This window comes from Pogona vitticeps, chromosome 2 (assembly GCF_051106095.1).
Source record: "Pogona vitticeps strain Pit_001003342236 chromosome 2, PviZW2.1, whole genome shotgun sequence".
Lineage (NCBI taxonomy): Eukaryota > Metazoa > Chordata > Lepidosauria > Squamata > Agamidae > Pogona > Pogona vitticeps.
In genome coordinates this window covers 35,111,963-35,130,796 of record NC_135784.1, presented here as the reverse complement: position 1 = coordinate 35,130,796, position 18,834 = coordinate 35,111,963, and the positions used below count along the sequence as shown (strand labels likewise).

The window sequence follows — 18,834 nt, the reverse complement described above, 5'->3', positions numbered from 1 at the left end:
CTGATGGGAGTCTGTTTGCTGGAATAATGGTTGCTGGATTCTGTGGCTCCTAGTGTTTGTGTACTGTGACCTCTCTTTTGTTTTAAAAGTGTTGGTGGGTGGGATTAAAAGGTGTTTGGTTTTAAAAAGGTGTGTGGTTTAAAAGGTGTTTTAGACTCCAAACTCTTCCCCCCCCCATTGTCTTCTCTCTCTCTGTCTTCTCTCTTTTCGTGCTTCACAGCACAAACCTTTGTCTGAGGGGTCTGTGTGCCCCAGTGATGACCTTCTTTCTTTCCTCTTTCCCCCATTGTTCCCTTCCTCCCTCCTTTCCTGCCCTTTTTTAAACCCAAATCATCTTAGGTTTAAAGAAGAAAATTTCTCTCCCTAGTGGTAGAGGACGGATTAACTGCTTTTGCATTAGTTCCTATGGGAACAAATGCTTTGACTTGCAACGGGCACCTCTAGAAACAACCAAAAAACAGCCAGAACGGATTAATCAGGTTTCAATGCATTTCAATGGGAAATGCTGCTTTGACTTAGAACCATTTCGACTTACGACCATCTTCTGGAAAGGATTATGGTTGCAAGTCGAGGCACCACTGTACATACATACAACAGAAGTCAAAACAAATCATTCTTATGTAAAATACTGAAAAAAAAAAAAGCTCAACCGTGCCTTACCTACCCAATAAATGTACAAGAATCCTCTCTGTTACAATGGGCAAAATCCTGTTACTTAGTGTAGTAAATTGCAATAGAGTAGGCAACTGAGTCAAAGGGATTTGGTGATTCAACTCAATAAGCTTCATTGATTCAAACCGACTATTCTAACTGTAACTTAAGTAGATTAATTTGAATCAATTGAACTTAGAGGGGTTGACTCATCAAATCATTGGTTCAATGTGCGTGTTCTAGAGTGATTTACTATGCTAAACAACAAAACTTTGGCTAATATACTGTTTCTCCAAAACTAAGACCTAACCTGAAAATAAGCCCTAGTAAGATTTTTCAGGATGCTCATAATATAAGCCCTACTCCCAAAATAAGCCCCAGTTAAGTGAAACCCCACCCTCCACCATTGTGCAGCAATCAGAAGATGACACGACTGTAAATTAAACATCCCCTGAAAATAAGCCCTAATGCATTTTTGGAGCAAAAATTAATATAAGACCCTGTCTTATTTTCGGGGAAACACAATATATATGCAGTACTACAGTATGGCTGTTATTTGAAGTAAGAGTTTCCATGACACCATACCTTTTGAATACATAGGAAAATGTAGTATAAAACATCTGGATCATAAGGCTCGCCTTCAGTGTTTCGAGCTTCACGAGTCATTAAGCATAGTCCATAATTCAATTCTGCTACAGCTGAAGATATGAGATCTTCCTGGAATCTCAACAGCTGACGTCCTGCAAATCATGACATATAGGGTCATCAGCTGGCATTTTTCAGCAGTTTTTTCTATATGTGGCTGTGTCTTCTCTGTCATCCTCCCAATAAACCTATTCCTATATTTCAAAGGAGACATTTATCCAAAGTACCCAACATCCTTGACCAAAATCCCAACATCTACTTGAAAATACACTTTTAAAATCAGAATTTTTAAAATGTTCTAAATTTATCTTAAATAATAATTAGTTTACTGTTAAATAACTGCAATATAATCACATTACCTCTACAGTTAATCATTACATTGAACCAGTGCCCTCTAACTTGATAAAAGGGATAAAGAAAGAATTTTCTATGGAAATAGTCAATTTAATCATTTTTCAAACAAGCACAATATTTAAAGTTACAAAATTGAGATATTTCCAAATGCCACTGTTTCAATTTCCCTTGATGAAAATTTATTTATTCTTTATTTTATCAATAAATAAAAATAAGAAGAAAAACTGCTGTAATCTCTCTACCCTAAATGCCTGAACAAAGTCAGCCACAGGCATTACTATTACAATTACAACTGTCATCATTGCTTCTATTATTTCCACTGTGTTTCTGGAAACACAGACAGATCAAGACAGAGTGATTTAAAATTTAAGTCAATCCATTCTGCAGCAAAGAACAACTCCCTGTATGCAAAGTATATTGCGAATTTTAGAACAGTGGACTCTCCTTCACTGATGAAGGCAAGAGGTTTGAGAACAGGGTATCAAGAGACAATGCAACAGCCAAATTACTACTACAGATTGTTAAATGGGGTTGGTTTCAGGGATTATATAACACCGGATACAGCAGCTTCACAGGTTGCTAGTCTGTTTCCAGGCACAATTCAAAGTGCTGATTGTGATCTACAAAATCTTCAGTGATTTGGGTCCAATGTAAGAGTGTCTTCCTATATTACCCTGCCATTCTTCTGGTCCCACCACACTCACAGGTGCATTTAGTGAGGACATGAGAAAGGACTTGTGTTGATGCTCTCAAACTAGGGAATTTCCTCCCGCAGGAATCTAGGCTGCCCCTTTCCTGTCCTTCCACAAGCAGGCAACAACCTTTCTCTTCAGGCAGCCTTTTAGTCACCGGCTTCTTAAGAGCTTTTTTAAAAAGGAGGGCTGTTGTGTTTTTGTTGTTTTAAATATATTTTTAGAACTCTTGTTATCTACTAGTTTTAATATTAGCTGAACTCCTGTTGCTCAGCACAGTACAGTGGTGCCTCAACTTACAAATGTCCCGACATAAGACCATTTCAAGTTACGACCAGCTCTGGCCACAAAATTTAGCTTCTACTTGTGACCGGAAGTTCAAGTTATGAACAGAAAAAGGCAGGGGAAAAAGACAGGGAATTCAAATTGCTAACCGTTGGTGGCGAAGAGGCTGCTTCTTTGTAGTTCTTTCGGCCCAGCAGTTAGAGAGTGTGTGATCTGAGGAGGCTTCGGACTGCCTGGTAAGGTAAGGTGCTCCTTTCTGCTTTTTAAAAACTGTTCAGGGTGGGTTTTGTAGTGTGGTTTTGAGCTGGGGGGGTTATGTTTCTGTGCTGTGATGGGTCTTGCAGTCCTTGTTTTTTGGGGTTTTTTTCTCGTTTCCTATGGGTCTTGCAGGATTTGTTTGCTTCCCCCCCTTTTCCGATGGATCTTGTACGGTTTGTTTGCTTTTTGCTTTGCTTTTTTTGCATTTCCGATGGGTCTTGCACGGTTTCTTTTCTTTTTTATTTTTCCTTCGGCTGGAATGGATTGTGTTTCCGATGGGTCTTGCAGTGTTTTGTTTTGTGTGTTTTGTTTGTGATTTTTTTCCTTCAGCCAGAACGGATTACAGTGGTGCCTTCACTTATGACCATAATCTGTTCCAAAAGACAGGCGTAACTTGAAATGGTCATAAGCACTATTTCCCATAGGAACGCATTGAAATGCAATTAATCCGTTCCGGCTGAAGGAAAAAAATCACACACACCCCTAAAATCATTGCAAGACTCATTGGAAACGTGATTAATCCATCCCAGCCGAAAGGGGGGGGAAGCAATCAAGTGCGCAAGACCCATTGGAAATGCAGAGAAAACAAATGGAGCAGATCGGAAATGCACAGAGAAGGAAAAAGCAAGAGAAGCATGCACGGCCCATCAGAAATGGGGGGGAGAGCCAAAAAACAAACAAAACCCCCAAGACCTACCGGAAATGGGGGGACCAAAAAAACAAACTCCCAAGGCCCATCATAGCACAGAAACATAACCCCCCCAGCTCAAAACCACGCTGCGAAAACATCCAGAAGTTTTTAAAAAGCACAAAACGGCACCTTACCTTACAAGGCAGCCCGAAGCCTCCCTGCAAGCACACACACACTCTCTCAGAAGCAGGAGGCAGTCCCAAGCCTCCAATAACAACGCACACTCTCTAACTGCTGGGGCGAAAGAGCTACAAAGAAGCAGCCTCGTCGCCACCTACAGTTAGCAGCTTGAATTCCCTGCCTTTTTTCTGTTCATAAGTGGAAACTTCAGCTGCAAGTAGAAGCAAAATTTTGCTGCCAGAACTGGTTGTAACTTGAAATGGTCGTAAGTAGGGATGTTCATAAGTCAAGGCACCACTGTAATTGCATTTTAATGCATTCCTATGGGAAATGGTGTTTCGACATACGACCATTTCGAGTTACAACCGGAGTTCCAGAACCAATTAAATCTGTAAGTTGAGGCACTTTATATTGCACTAAGATAGGCTCACTGAATCAATGGAACTTACAGAGAAAGTGATTCATTAAATCCTCACTGATTCAATGGGAATACATCAGTGCAATTCACCACACTAATCTAACATGATTTTGGCCTTTATATTTCCTTAATCCTTCTGAACGCTGTAATAATTTATGGGTTTTTTTAAACTTTTAGTATTGTTTGTTTTAATACTGTAAGCAGCCTAGGGTCCTCTGGAGGAGAAAGGTAGAGTACAAACAAACAAAATCTTTCAAAGCTTTGTTTAAATTGTATCAAAGAATGAGCAAATACCAAAAAATGAAAATAATTAGGAACATGTATAAACACTGCATACAAACTTGGCTTTAAAAAAAAAACCTTCATTTTGTTTTAAAATGTAGATAAACAAATACAGTGGTGCCTCGCTTAACGGGCGCACCGTTTAACGATGAATCCGCAAAGCGATTTTTCCCCATAGGCACCATTTTCCCCCAGCTGACCGGCAGGGGCATCAGAAGGACTGCGGGGGAGGGCTCCCCTGCGGTCTTTCTCAAGCTCCCGCCAGTCAGCTGGGGGAAAATGCAGTTGGGAGCTTGAGAAGGACCGCGGGGGAGCCCTCTTCCTCTGAGGAGGCGGCGGCGGCCGCTCATCTGAAGGCCGGCGGCGAGCGGCGCTTCGGCCGGCTCACTCCTCCCGGGCCGTGGAGGGGGAAGGGGGAAGAGAAAGAGCCCTGGCGCAGCTGGGGGCCTGGCTCTGCCTCCCCCTTCACCTCCTCCTCTTCTTCAGGCCGGCCGGCTTGTTCCTTCCCGGGCCGTGGAGGGGGAAGGGGGAAGAGAAAGAGCCCTGGCATGGCCGGGCGCCTGGCTCCACCTCCCCCTTCACCTCCTCCTCTTCTTTTTCAAGCCGGCCGGCTTGTTCCTTCCCGGGCCGTGGAGGGGGAAGGGGGAAGAGAAAGAGCCCTGGCGCAGCCGGGCGCCTGGCTCCGCCTCCCCCTTCACCTCCTCCTCTTCTTCTTCAAGCTGGCCGGCTTGTTCCTCCCAGGGCGGCGGCAAGGGAAGGGAAAGGGCCGGGCGCCTGGCTCCCCGTCTCCCGCTTCACCTCCTCCTCTTCCTCCTCTTCCTCTGGAGGCTACTTCTGAAATGCCCGCCGGCCAGCTGGGGGGAAATGGCAGCTGATCGGCGGTTCCAAAATGGCCGCCCGCTGTTTTCTGGACGGATTCCTCGCTTACCGAGGTGGCGAAAATGGCCACCCCATGGAGGATCCTCGCTGAACGGTGAGTTTTTGCCCCATAGGAACGAATTAAACAGGGTTTAATTCGTTCCTATGGGGGTTTTCTTTCCGTTTAGCGATGTTTTCGTACAGCGACGTTAATCCTGGAACGGATTAACGTCGCTATGCGGGGCACCACTGTATTTAGATTGCTCTTTAGAGAAATAATGGAGGGGGGAAATCAAAGTAATTTGATACTAATACTAGAAACAGAATAATCAGAATGAAGACCAGATACTTCAGTCATGGGGGTAAGTGGGGCATAAGCTGGCTGTTCAACCTTTGTGTGGCCAAGAACGCTCGAAATTGTCCACTATACTGGCCTACAGTCACTAGATTAGTTTGATGGTGAACCAACCCAAACCCATGGAATTCAATAGATTATCATATGAAAACAAGGGGGGGACCCCAAAGATTCCTTCTGTTTCAAAGCTGGAGCAGTACTTTGTCTACTAAACTTACTGCCAATAGGTGCAAGCCTATTCTGTGATTCTTTCTCCAGCTCAGCGTTTTTAGTCTGTGCCCAGCTCTTCCACACTTCTAGTCCTTCCTCTGGCTTCAGAGAGTGTGGAAGGAGGAGTTCGGGAGAAGGCTGAGGCTGTGGCTGCTGCTCAACTTCTGCAACTTGAACAGTTTGAGCCTATGGGGAAAAAAACAATTTCAAATCAAGTAGGTCAGCAAAGTGTGAGCAGATTTTCTGTACCGTATTAATATAAAAATATGTTCTCCAAACTACTGAGCTTTTCCACCTTAAATAGTGACTTAAGTAGGAGAATATTATATTGTTATTTTTCTATCTATAGCTTTCATTTGGTCAAATGATTCTCAGGCAACTTACAAAAAGTTCCAACACATATGTATATAAACAAACATCAATCTTCATGGAAGGGGATGTTTCATACAAAAAGGATGGACTGATTTCAATACTGTATTTCTGAATCATGTGCAGTAAATCAAGGTAGGATTAGTAACTCCCTGTTGTTAACAGAAGCAACAATATGGCTTCTCAAACCCATCATACTGCTGAGGAACACCTGGGATAACTAGGAAAGGTGAACTGATTTCCATTTAGTTCTGGTGCTCAGAACAAAACCTCAGGCACATTCATTAATTATAAACAACATTCCCACTAAGGTCCGCACGTGTGTGGTTGTACAGAGCTCCACTGGCACTGCACATGATTATGAGAGGGTATGTTGATTTTAAGTACATTTCTCAGCTAGTTCCAGTTGGTAGATCTTGGGAGTGTCAGTGGGGAGAAAAATAACTGCACAAGCATTAAAGTCTCCCCAACTAATATATAGTACATTTAATATTTTAAAATATACATGATATGCTCAACAGTTTCACATATTTTCCTATCAAATATCAAAATCCCTTAAATCCTGCAATGCCGTTTACCAATCTCACAGTCGTTTCAAACAAGATTTATAAAGTCAAATGGTATGCAGTGTTTCTGAGATGTTTGGAGACTGCTGCAGTCTCTTCAATGGATCTCTGTGTGTGGATGGAGGAATGTAAGCACTTGCAAACATTTCATATAGAATTAAATACAGTGGTGCCTCACTAGACGATGATAATCCATTCCACTGAAATCGCTGTTCAGCGAAATCATTGTCTAGTGAAAAGCATTTCCCCATTGGAATGCATTGAAACCTGTTTAATGCATTCCAATGGGGAAGAATCGTCGTTGTCTAGCGAAGATCGGCCATAGGAAAGCTACTTTGTGAACCACCGATCAGCTGTTTAAATCGCTGTCTTGCGAAGCTTAGGTCCTGAAAACACCTGTTTGCGAGTGCGGAGGGAGCTGTCAAAACCATTGTCTGGCGAAAATTGGTTTGCGAAGCAGGGACCAAGCATTGTCCAGTGAAATTCCCCCATAGGAATCACTGTTTTGCGAATCGCTATAGCAATTGCAAAAAGCCAATGTCTAGCGAAAAAACTGTCATCTGGGGTAACTGTCTAGCGAGGCACCACTGTATAAATAACAAGTATACTTTTCTAACTACCTTTGTTGAAAAAGAATTCAGCTGAATCAGGATAGAAGACAGACTTGGCTACTACTCTTTAGAACTTTCCAGAGTTTTTTAAATCTGTTCTGGAAAAAAGTTTAAAATTTTGGTCCCAGGTAGGCTTCCCACTTCTACAAAGTTACAAAGGCTTGGCCTGGATGCCATTCTACTGAAACCAACAGAACCAGAACATTTATATTATTATAAATCACGTGTCTGCTTCCTGGCAATATTGCAGTTTGCTGCTAGTGCTTTCTTATGAAAGACATAGAATTAGTAACAATGCCTCAGGTGAAATAGTTAAGGCAACATAATGAGACATTTTGGCAGATCATGGTCAGTGGTCAGAGATTATGAAAGCAGTCCAACAACTCAAGGGCTGCAGGTTTTGGAATTCCAATATTTGCCATTTACAATCCTGCAATTGGATCTACATAGCTAGTTTCCAGACTCAAAGTGTGGGTGTTACGTAAGTCAAACTCTTGTGGTTTCCAGCTTTATTTAAAAAACTCTTCTGATCTGTATACTGTATGTTTAAACTCAGTTCGGTGATACAATACTATATGAAATGAATATAAGCCATGCTAACAATTCAATCCGTAAACCTGATAAAATTTTTGAGCAGAGGATAACAATTTTTTATCCATTTATAAAATATATAATTCCTTAATAATAAAGTACATGCATTCACATCAGAAACGATATGACAATTCAGATATGGGACAATGTGCTTAATTTACTGACTTGCATACTTTAAAAAAAGTTTTTGTTTTCAGTGTGAGGCACACTGTACTAAACTGGGTTATGGCAGAGAGATAGCCATAACCTCATATAATCTACAAGGACCTACCTTCTTTTTCCATTAATTTTCAGTTCTTTTTGAACTGCACTTCTGCAGGAAACTTTTTTAAAAAAATAGGAAATCACAGAAATCACCATGAGAAAACACCAGCAAATTGCTATTTGTGGAAGCAGCCAATTACATCTAAACTAGGTCAATGTTTTTAGTACCTTAAATGCCAGCACTATGTGTATCCAATAATAAATATTAGGATTTTAAAAACTGCCCTCTGTTGGGAAAGAACAAAACATTAACATCTTAAGAAAAGGCAATTATTTACATCATCGTTATCAGGTTTGCCACAAGTTTCCCACTTTTCCAATAAAATACTTTCATACAGAAAACTTTTGCATTTGCCTAAACATCACTTGCTGTAAACATTTTAACAAATGTTTTGATCTTTTATAAACAAGATACACAGCATTTCAAATTTACAACTGCACTTTAATATTTGTCTTTGTTTCAAAAGACAAATAATAAAAAAACAGAATTCTGCACATGTTTATCATCCACAAAGCAAAGCGTGCTGCTTATATACCGCCCCATAGTGCTTCAGCACTCTCTGGGGGGTTTACAAGTTAATTATGCAGGCTACACATTGCCCCCCCTCAAGCGAGCTGGGTACTCATTTTACCAACCTTGGAACGATAGAAGGCTGAGTCAACCTTGAGCCGGCTACCTAGGATTGAACCCCAGGTCATGAGCAGTTTTGGCTGCAGTACTGCAGTTTAACCACTGTGCCATGAAGCTCACAACATCCTATTGTAAGAACAAAAACTACAAAATTGTGGTAGGGGAGTATATATTTATTTATTTATTTATTTATTTATTTATTTATTTATTTATTTATTCAATTTATATGCCGCCCAAACTACCCAGAGGTCTCTGGGCGGCTTACAATAATTAAAATTCAATACAGCAAAAGATAAAATAATTAAAATACAATTAAAATACAATTAAAATTGCCATCAGACCCACAGCTAATATTATTTCAGTTAAAAGCCTTCTGGAACAGGAAGGTTTTGACCTGGCGCCGAAATGTCATCAGCGTCGGCGCCAGACGAATCTCAGTCGGGAGGGCATTCCATAGTCTGGGGGCAGCTGCCGAAAAGGCCCTTTGTCTACAAGCCGTCCCTCTTACCTCCTTAAGGGACGGCTCTTTCAAAAGGGCCCCCTGGCTAGATCTTAACTGCCGGGTAGGTTCATATGGAAGGAGGCGGTCCTTCAGGTATCCAGGGCCCAAGCCGTTTAGGGCTTTATATGTCAAAACAAGCACTTTGAATTGGGCCCGGGCAGCAACTGGTAGCCAATGTAACTTATACAGAATCGGCTTGATATGTTCCGTGGCAGCTGCACCACTCACCAGCCGCGCAGCTCGATTCTGGACCAGTTGCAATCGCCGGACCGTCTTCAAAGGCAGCCCCACGTAAAGCGCATTGCAGTAATCTATGCGGGATGTTACCAGTGCATGTGTGACTGTCATGAGACTCCGCTCGTCCAGGTAGGGCCGTAGCTGGTATAATTTCCGCAGCTGAAGGAAGGCGCCCCTGGCCACCGAGTCCACCTGGGCTTCCAGTGTTAGACTGGGGTCCAGGAGCACCCCCAAGCTGCGGACCCTGTCCCTTAGGGGGAGTGTAACCCCATTCAGGGCAGGGAAATGGCCCTCCAGCCTGTCCGGCGAAGCACCCACTAACAGCACTTCCGTCTTGTCTGGATTGAGTTTCAATTTATTAACCCTCATCCAGTCCATTATCAGGTCCAGACACGAGTTCAGCACAGAAACTGCCTCACCTGGATTGGTGGAAAACGAGAGGTAGAGCTGAGTATCGTCAGCATATTGCTGACTCCTCAGCCCAAACCTCCTGATGACCTCTCCCAGCGGTTTCATGTAGATGTTGAACAGCATGGGGGACAGTATTGAGCCCTGAGGAACCCCATGACATAAATGCCATGGGGCAGAGCAACTGTCCCCCAGCACCACCCTCTGGACACGGTCAGCCAGGAAGGAGCGGAACCACTGTAAAACAGTGCCCCCAACTCCCAACCCAGCCAGCCTATCCAGAAGGACACCATGGTCGATGGTGTCGAAAGCCGCTGAGAGGTCCAAGAGTATCAACAGGGTCACACTCCCCCTGTCTCTCTCCCGGCAAAGGTCATCGTACAGGGCGACCAAGGCAGTCTCTGTACCAAAACCCGGCCTGAAACCCGATTGAAATGGATCCAGAAAATCCGTTTCATCCAGCAGCGCCTGGAGTTGCCCGGCCACAACCCGCTCCAACACCTTGCCCAAATAAGGGAGGTTCGCCACTGGTCGGTAGTTGACCACCAGCCTTGGGTCCAGGTTAGGCTTTTTAAGGAGTGGTCGAATCACCGCCTCTTTCAAGGCGGTAGGGACCACTCCCTCTCTCAGAGAGGCATTCACGGCCTCCTGGACCCAGGTGCGAACCCCCCTGGCTGATCTTCCAATTAGCCAGGATGGGCAAGGGTCGAGCGGAGTGGTGGTAGAACGGACAGATCCAAGCACCCTGTCCACATCATCAGGTCTCAACAATTGAAACTCATCCATTAATACTGGACCTAAGCACGGCGCACTGGACACATCCTCTGATTCTGCAGTAACTGTGGAGTCCAACCCACTGCGAATCTGAGCGATTTTTCCCTCAAAATGTATGGCAAACTCATCACAGCGAGCTGATGAGCAGTCCGGGACCTCCACCGGATTTCCCGGTTGAAGAAGATCCCGGACCACCCGAAACAGCTCTGCTGGACGACATTCTGAGGAAGCAATACGGCTGGAGAAATATTGCCGTTTCGCCAGCCGTATTGCCACGAAATAGGCCCGATAATGGGCTCTAAGTCGTGTTCGATCGGACTCCCAGCGGGATTTCCTCCACCTGCGCTCCAGCCGTCTCCCCTCTCGCTTCATCGCCCGCAGTTCAGAAGTATACCAAGGAGCTGTCTGGGCTCGGCGAGCAGGGAGAGGACGCTTAGGCGCAATCGTGTCAACCGCCCAGGTCATCTCCCTATTCCATAGGGTGACCTGAGCTTCGACAGGAGCGCCGACCATATCAGACGGATAATCCCCCAGAGCATTCAGGAATCCATCTGGATCCATTAGTCTCCGAGGGCGGATCATCTTAATAGATCCCCCACCCTTGCAGAGGGAAGAAGACGCTAATAGACTGAACTTGACCAGGAAGTGGTCTGACCATGACAATGGGGTCACGACCAGCCCCTCCACATCCAAACCACCATCTTCCAGTCCCGTTGAGAAAACCAGGTCCAAGGTGTGGCCCTTCTCATGCGTCGGACCGATGACACATTGAGACAGCCCCATGGTTGTCATGGTGGCCATGAAGTCCTGAGCCGCCCCAGTCAAGGCAGCCTCGGCATGGATGTTGAAGTCCCCCAGCACCAACAGCCTGGGAGTCCTCAACATCAGGTCCGAGACTACCTCTGTCAGCTCAGGCAGGGAGACTGTTGGTACGCAGCAGGGTGGGCGGTACACCAACAGAATCCCTAACCTGTCTCGCGAGCCCAACACACAATACAGGCCCTCGAGACCTCCTCTCAAAGGGACAGGAAGCCTGGTCAAGGAGATAGAACTCCTATAGACTATAGCAACTCCCCCTCCCCGACCCTCCGAGCGACCCTGGTGCTGGACTGAGTACCCAGGCGGACATAGCTGGGAGAGGGGAACACCACCCTCCTCTCCCACCCAGGTCTCAGTAATGCACGCCAGGTCAGACCCCTCATCCAGAATTACATCATGGATGAGGGCAGTTTTATTTTGTACTGACCTGGCGTTCATCAACAGCACCGTGTGGCTCGAGGGTTTGCTGATATGGTCGCCTGATACCATCTGGTTGGGGGTACAACTAGAAGAGGGGATAGATGTAAGATATCTAACCTCTCTTCTCCTACGCGGGCATGTCCTACCCCCACCGCCATTCCTTCCCCTACCCAGCACCAATAATGTTTCTTACCTTGATCAGAATACACTACCCACTTATATAAAGCTATATTTGAACCAAAACATGAGCTGAAAATTATCCACTTCACTGAACAATAAGGATGGGCACCATGCCCCTAAGGAATCCTGTGGGCCATATGTGCAGATTTACATTTGCAACATTCCCTACTATTGCAGCTGCTGCTACCACAAAATCTCCAGCAATTCTCTCAGTTGGAGAGCAAGTCATGCACTCCCTGTGCTCCTATGATTTTTGTAGTGACGGCAACCTCACAAATGAAGTGGGCTATTTCAACTGGATTTAAGCACAACAGTGGGTCCCCATGAGTACTTGGAATTTGCCCAAGTCTTCTATATGACATCTTATTCTCCCAAATACCTATAACAAAAGAACTGGCATACCTAACAGAATGTGTGAATTTTGCATTTAAGTAAGCACAAACACTCAGAAGCACCTGAGAAAGAGTTAAATGAAAACCTACTCTTCTGATGACAGTCCATTACTGGCAATTTCAACAGAATGTCCTGTTCCACCATTTCCCCCTTCATTCTCTTCCCACATCATCTGATATATCATCAATTCATTTTGAAGGAAAATCTCATCCCTTTGGGTGTGTTGTCATTAAGATGGCAAAAAAGAATGCCCACAATGGTAGTAAAAGCTTCTGAAACAACTTGATAAAGAAAATGTTGTAAAAGAAGCCCAAATATATATCAGTCTTAAGAGAATTATGAACACACCTCAGATCCATCATTAAGGGGTTTACCCATCATTTCAGAAAATCATATGGACAATGTGAATTGATTTTCTGAAAAATCTTACTCAAATAGAATTATTTAAAACCAACACTGTATTTTAGTAAGATGTTTGCTTTACTAAACTTTATAACGTGAGCATTTAATTCAGGGTGGACATGATTTAAATTTAAAAAATCATAAAATGGATGCTTTTGATTATTAAAATTTTAACAAATAAATTTGTAAACTTTAAATTCATTTTGAAAAATCATTATTTTTTATCCAATTATTAAAATGTTTACATAAAAGGCCAAGATACTGGTTAGGACACCTAAAACAAGGCATAAGAAGAACTGTTTTCCTCTACAGTCACATTAAAGTGACACATGTGGAACTAAGGATGGGAATTTCAGATTTTCTAAAGCCCAAATAACACAATTCTCCATTCTGGGAGTTCTACCTACCTTACAGGCACATTACAAACACCTAAATGTGCTGGATCTAGGAGAAAGGTCTAACTGGAAGGCTCTGAGGCTTACATAAGCCCAAGCTTCCTGTTCCTGCTCCAGTGCTAGCTGGGAGCTTTTTTTCTGAGCGCATGCCAAACAAAGCAAACAAAGTATACTTATGTACTCCTATTAAGTCAATTTCATTCTTCCTTAAGGAATATGCCCATATGGATATTATTAAGATGTTATACAAGTTTCCCATCTGCCCATTTCCAAATACGTTCCAGCGTCACATTAGCAGAATAGTGCTGAAAAAATATGTTAAATAAAAGGAAACCAAACATATAGAAGCATCACAACAGATCCAATAACACCTTCATATTTTCTAGTATTTTCCAACAAGGGGTTAGTTAGGCTTCCTAACAGTTACTCACCTGTGAAAAGAAAGATCTCTTTCCAGACAAACAAGGAAATGTTAGTAAATGGCCTTCGGTTCCTAGTGTGGACTAGTAGCTACTGTCGATCTAACTGCAAATCTGGTTTTCAATGTATTTTTCATTGAATCCATCTCTTCTGGATGAAACCAATGCCCTGGATCGATTCCAGTCGGGCTTCAGGCCATGCCATGGCACGGAAACGGCATTGTTCGCCCTGTTTGATGACCTATTAAGGGACCCTGACAGGGGCAAAATGTATCTGCTGGTCCTCCTTGATATATCAGCCGCCTCTGATACTGTCAACCACGGTATCCTCCTGGGGAGGCTCTCTGAGTTGGGAATTGGTGGCCTGGCTTTTGCCTAGCTCTGTTCCTTCTTGAAGGATCATCCCCATAGAGTGCAGATTGGAGAGTATCTCGGCCCCATGGAACCTCAATTGTGGGGTTCTGCAGGGCTCAATCATCTCTTCAATGCTGTTTAACATCTATATGAAGCCACTGGGAGAGGTCATTAGGGGATGTGGGGCTTTGTGTCATCAGTATGCTAATGATACTCAGCTTTACACCTCCTTTTTTCCAAAAACAGTGGGTGCTGTTTCATCCCTTGAACGCTGCCTGGAGGCTGTTCAGCAATGGATGCAGGAGAATGGACTGAGGCTGAACCCGGGCAAGATAGAGGTCCTTTGGGTGGGTGGCCCAGACATCAGTGGTTTGAGAAACTCTTTCTCTTTTTGGGGGGTGGGTAGGACTCTTACCACTAAGAGTGAGGATTGCAGGACCTCAGTATCTGGCAGAGCACCTCCTCCCACCAAAGTCACTCATTCTAGCCAGGCTGTGCAGCTAAGGGGCCTAACGCCAAGGGAAGTCTGACAGGAAAGAATGAGGAACTGGGTCTTCTTGGCAGTGGCCCCTCGCCTCTGGAACAACTTGCCCATGGAGTTCCGTCTGGTTCCCTCTCTGGGTGTTTTCAGGAGTAAAATTAAGACCTGGCTATTTGGACAGGCTTTCCCTCATGTCGTATCTTAAAATTTGTCATTTTTGCCATCTTGGATTTATAGTATACGTTTATTGGTTTCACTGTTTTTAAAATTTTGTAATGCCGCCCAGAGTAGACATTTGGTCTAGATGGGCGGGGAAGAAGTCTAATTAATTAATTGTTTGTTTGTTTGTTTATTACTGGTTGCAGCTCTTTAAAAGAAGTTAGACTTCAACTACAATCTGCCCACAAGAATTCAAAAACAGCACTTGCTTGGTACAAACTTCAGTGCTGGAAAATTTAAGAAATACTCCTGCAGTTAATATGGCACAAAACAGCATTATCAAAACGTGTGCAGCTTTCTTTCTTTCCTTCTTTCTTTCTTTCCTTCTTTCCTTCCTTCTTTCTTTCTTTCTTTCTTTCTTTCTTTATTTATTTATTTATTTAACTTATATGCCGCCCACTCTACCCAAAGGTCTCTGGGCGGCTTACAACAAATTAAAATTCAATTTTAAAAACAGCAAATACAATATATATATCACAGATAACCAAAGGTGCAACTTTTGTAGGCAATACAGGTTTCGCCTGGATTTTTAGTGTTAATTTGTCTTACAGGACACAGTGTTGGCTATATTCATTCTTGCCTTTACCTGATGACTATTCTCAAGCTAGTGATCATCAATAGGTGCACAACAGCCAATTTCAGTGCTGCAAACCAAGTGACACACTGCCATTTTGCCTAACAGAGCTGGTAGCACAATTTTATGTATCCTAGATTCTGAAAAAAACACAGGTATCCCTCTGTAACTTGACATTTACACATAATTTTGTAATAGTAGTAAGATGGAAGCCCCAAGAGCAAAACACCATAAATCTTATGCTCAATCAGCAGCTGAAAAATCCTGAATACCTGGAAAGGGGGAGGGGGACTAGAAGCAGGTAGGCTGACACCACTGTTACCACTAACAAACTAGCAATTTCCAATACAACTGTTTTCATAAAATCAATGTTTATAATGAATAAAATGTTTAGTCCACAGGAATACTTTTTTAAAAAAATTTAATCTATGAACCAATAACTTGATAATATGCAGGGGCTGCCCACTATCAATTGTTCACAGCAGTAAAGAAAGCTCTGGATCAAAGCTGACAATACAAAGGATCTTTAGTGCCCAATATCTATTCTACATATTAAATTAAAGTATGTAAATTAAATTATTTCCATCACATCTAGGTTCTTTATTTTAAGTTCTTCAGGTAAAAATATAATGCCATCCACATTTCTAAACTAATATCCCATTTCTAATAACTGTGTTCAGAGTAATCTCACCAGACCTGACCAGGTCAGAGGAAACATTGCATATCCACTAAAGGGCACGATGGGGTCCCCTGATCTACAACAAAAAAGGGGGCATCATCTGCCATACTAAGGCGAGATAAAAAATGCTACAAACCCATGGAAGAGTTCAATAGTAGTTTTGGCAAGCAACACTGTCAAGAGAAGATACACTGCATGGCACTTTCATGGAACAACAAACTTCTATGGCTTGTTTTCTGGCAAAATAAAAATTGCACAAAGCTAATGACTGGGCAATGAATAGCTTCTTGTCTGATTTTTTTTTCAAATTATGCTTAAGTTCAGAATAAGAAATTCAACACAAAGATTAGGTTCCTGAGATCAAGAAAGCTGGGGATGAGGTATGACAGGAACACATTTGCCTATGAAGCGATTTGTGTGAAGAATTCATAGCACAGAATCTCACATTGATTTGATCCACAATTTTATGCTTACCTTCCAAAGCTAATATTTGGTTCCTAGTTCAGCACGTCATATAAGCCAAACATTTGCTCATATCTGCTCTACAAATCTAAACACTGCTAATGTACATGGATGAGCAAAGGAATATAATCCAATAAAGGCATGTCTTGTATGTGGCCCCAGGCTCAATTCAAAACAGATTCCCAAATAAACCATTTTTTCAGCATTGCTGTTCTAAGGAGCTATTGCTTTTCCAAACAACTGAACTGAATTAGTGTAACACTTTATCCAGCAATCAAGTTTTAAAGCTGAGGATCAGAGAAAATGAAAAATATACTAATTTTTCTGCCTGTATCACCCACTTGCACAACATTATATTAACAGTCCAGACAATACAGATGCTGAAAAATCTCACATGCAACTGGAACCTGCCCACAAAGGGTATATGTCTGTAAACACAGCATTTTTCAAAATCTACAGTTTCCACAGAATGATATATTACATAAAAGGTCACAATATCTGTAACCTATAGAGCTGTCTAACCAACGAGGTGCCAATATGAAGATGCTAAATTACATAAGGATATCAGATATCTAATTTAGAATAATCCTAAAGCTGAGGCTCCAATACTTTGGCCATCTCATGAGAAGAAAAGACTCCCTGGAAAAGACCCTGATGTTAGGAAAGTGTGAAGGCAAGAGGAGAAGGGGACGACAGAGGACGAGATGGCTGGACAGTGTCATCGAAGCTACCAACATGAATTTGACCCAACTCTGGGAAGCAGTGGAAGACAGGAGGGCCTGGCGTGCTCTGGTCCATGGGGTCACAAAGAGGTGGACACAACTTAACAACTAAACAACAACAAAATTTAGAATAAAGTACAAAAGCCAAAGTTCCTTACCAAAAGGAAACAGTTTGCATACTATTTAGAACACAGAAATATGCGTATGGGCTGGAGTAGGCATAGTGCTCTCCTTAACTTAACACTGCTCGTTTCCCCAAAATTAACATCATCCTGCTCTGCATACAGAATTTCACCTCTGTGAACCCTTTACTTATTAAAATAGTTTACTTACTGAACAAGTAACTTGGAGCTGCTGTTGTTGTTGCTGTCCCTGCTCCTGTGGTGTGGACTGCTGCTGTTGTTGCTGCGGGTCCCATATATGAACTGTCTGGGCTGTATTCTGGTAGGTCCCTGCCACTGCTTGCACTGCCACTGGAATGTGGATATTGCCATTCATAAACTGTGCTGGAAAAAGGGAGTTGGCGAGAGTTTGCACCACTTCCTCATGAGAGTTTTTCACTACTGATGTGCCTCCCACCATCTTATCCTTGTCATCTTCCAGCTTCACGGTGGCCAGAGTTGTTGGGGAGCCACTCACGTGGACGGCATTGTAGGCCTCCTGGGGGATGGCAATATGGGTGATGTTTTGCTGCTGTAGGTCACCCCGTGGTTGTGCAGAGTAAACAGGGATGGTCCAAGTCTCCCCGGTAGGGCTGGTTATGGTCCCAGTGGCACTATAGAGGTGGGCACTATCCACCGTTAACAAGTCCGGCCTTAAGGATACATAACTCTGCTGCTGACCTTGGGGGATGGCCAGGACTGTGGCAACTGGTTGCCCTGAAATAGCATACGACACAGTAATAGGCATATCCACTTTGCGCTTCTTTACTGGCTGGAGGACGCTGGCAGTGCTGATCCTTCGCTCGCCTTCCCGTGGTGAGCCCTGCTGAGGTGGAGGAGGCGAAAGGGCTCCAACTGTCTGGATCTGGATCTGCTGGCCCCCAGCAATACCTTGTCCTGCCACAAGCTGTGCCTGAATCTGCTGATGCTGTATATGTTCCTCCTGTATTTCCGCACCCTGGATTTGCTGAGCAGTCTGCACATGTTGCACTTGGATCTGAGCCGCCTGCAACTGAGAAGGGCTGGGACTCTGAAGTGCTTGACCCTGTATTGTCTGGGATGCCTGTTGCTGTGCCTGGCCCTGGATCTGGACCTGGACCTGGATTGGCTGCTCAGTTGATTGGTGAACCGTGAGCTGGGGAGAGAGTTGCTGGGTGGAGACCTGTTGAGGGGATTGCTGAACTTGCACTTGCACCTGCAAAAACAAGGATTCAGTAGTTAGCACTCTTAACTCCAAGATCACTACATCAGTGACTCCACAATTAGGCTACAGAGTTTATACTTGGGTTTCCTGGCAGTTGGATAGCAAACTGAGGCTACTCAAACATGTATTGTTTTGTTTTTGCATGCTCAGGAGAAATCCTCATACTTCAGCTACACAG

At 43.5% G+C, this 18,834-nt stretch overlaps 1 protein-coding gene across 4 annotated transcripts in view; it reads right to left on the bottom strand.

Moving 5' to 3' along the window:
* The window catches only part of QRICH1 (glutamine rich 1), a 42,634-nt gene that overhangs the window by 6,806 nt on the left and 16,994 nt on the right, over nt 1-18,834 (bottom strand). For all 4 annotated transcript variants that reach the window (XM_072989302.2, XM_072989301.2, XM_078388801.1 and 1 more), the window contains 3 exons: nt 17,625-18,647; nt 5,828-6,005; nt 1,237-1,391 (listed from right to left, as the gene is read on the bottom strand). In XM_072989302.2, the coding sequence (XP_072845403.1) occupies nt 1,237-1,391; nt 5,828-6,005; nt 17,625-18,647 (1,356 nt within the window). The remainder of the gene's footprint in view (nt 1-1,236; nt 1,392-5,827; nt 6,006-17,624; nt 18,648-18,834) is intronic.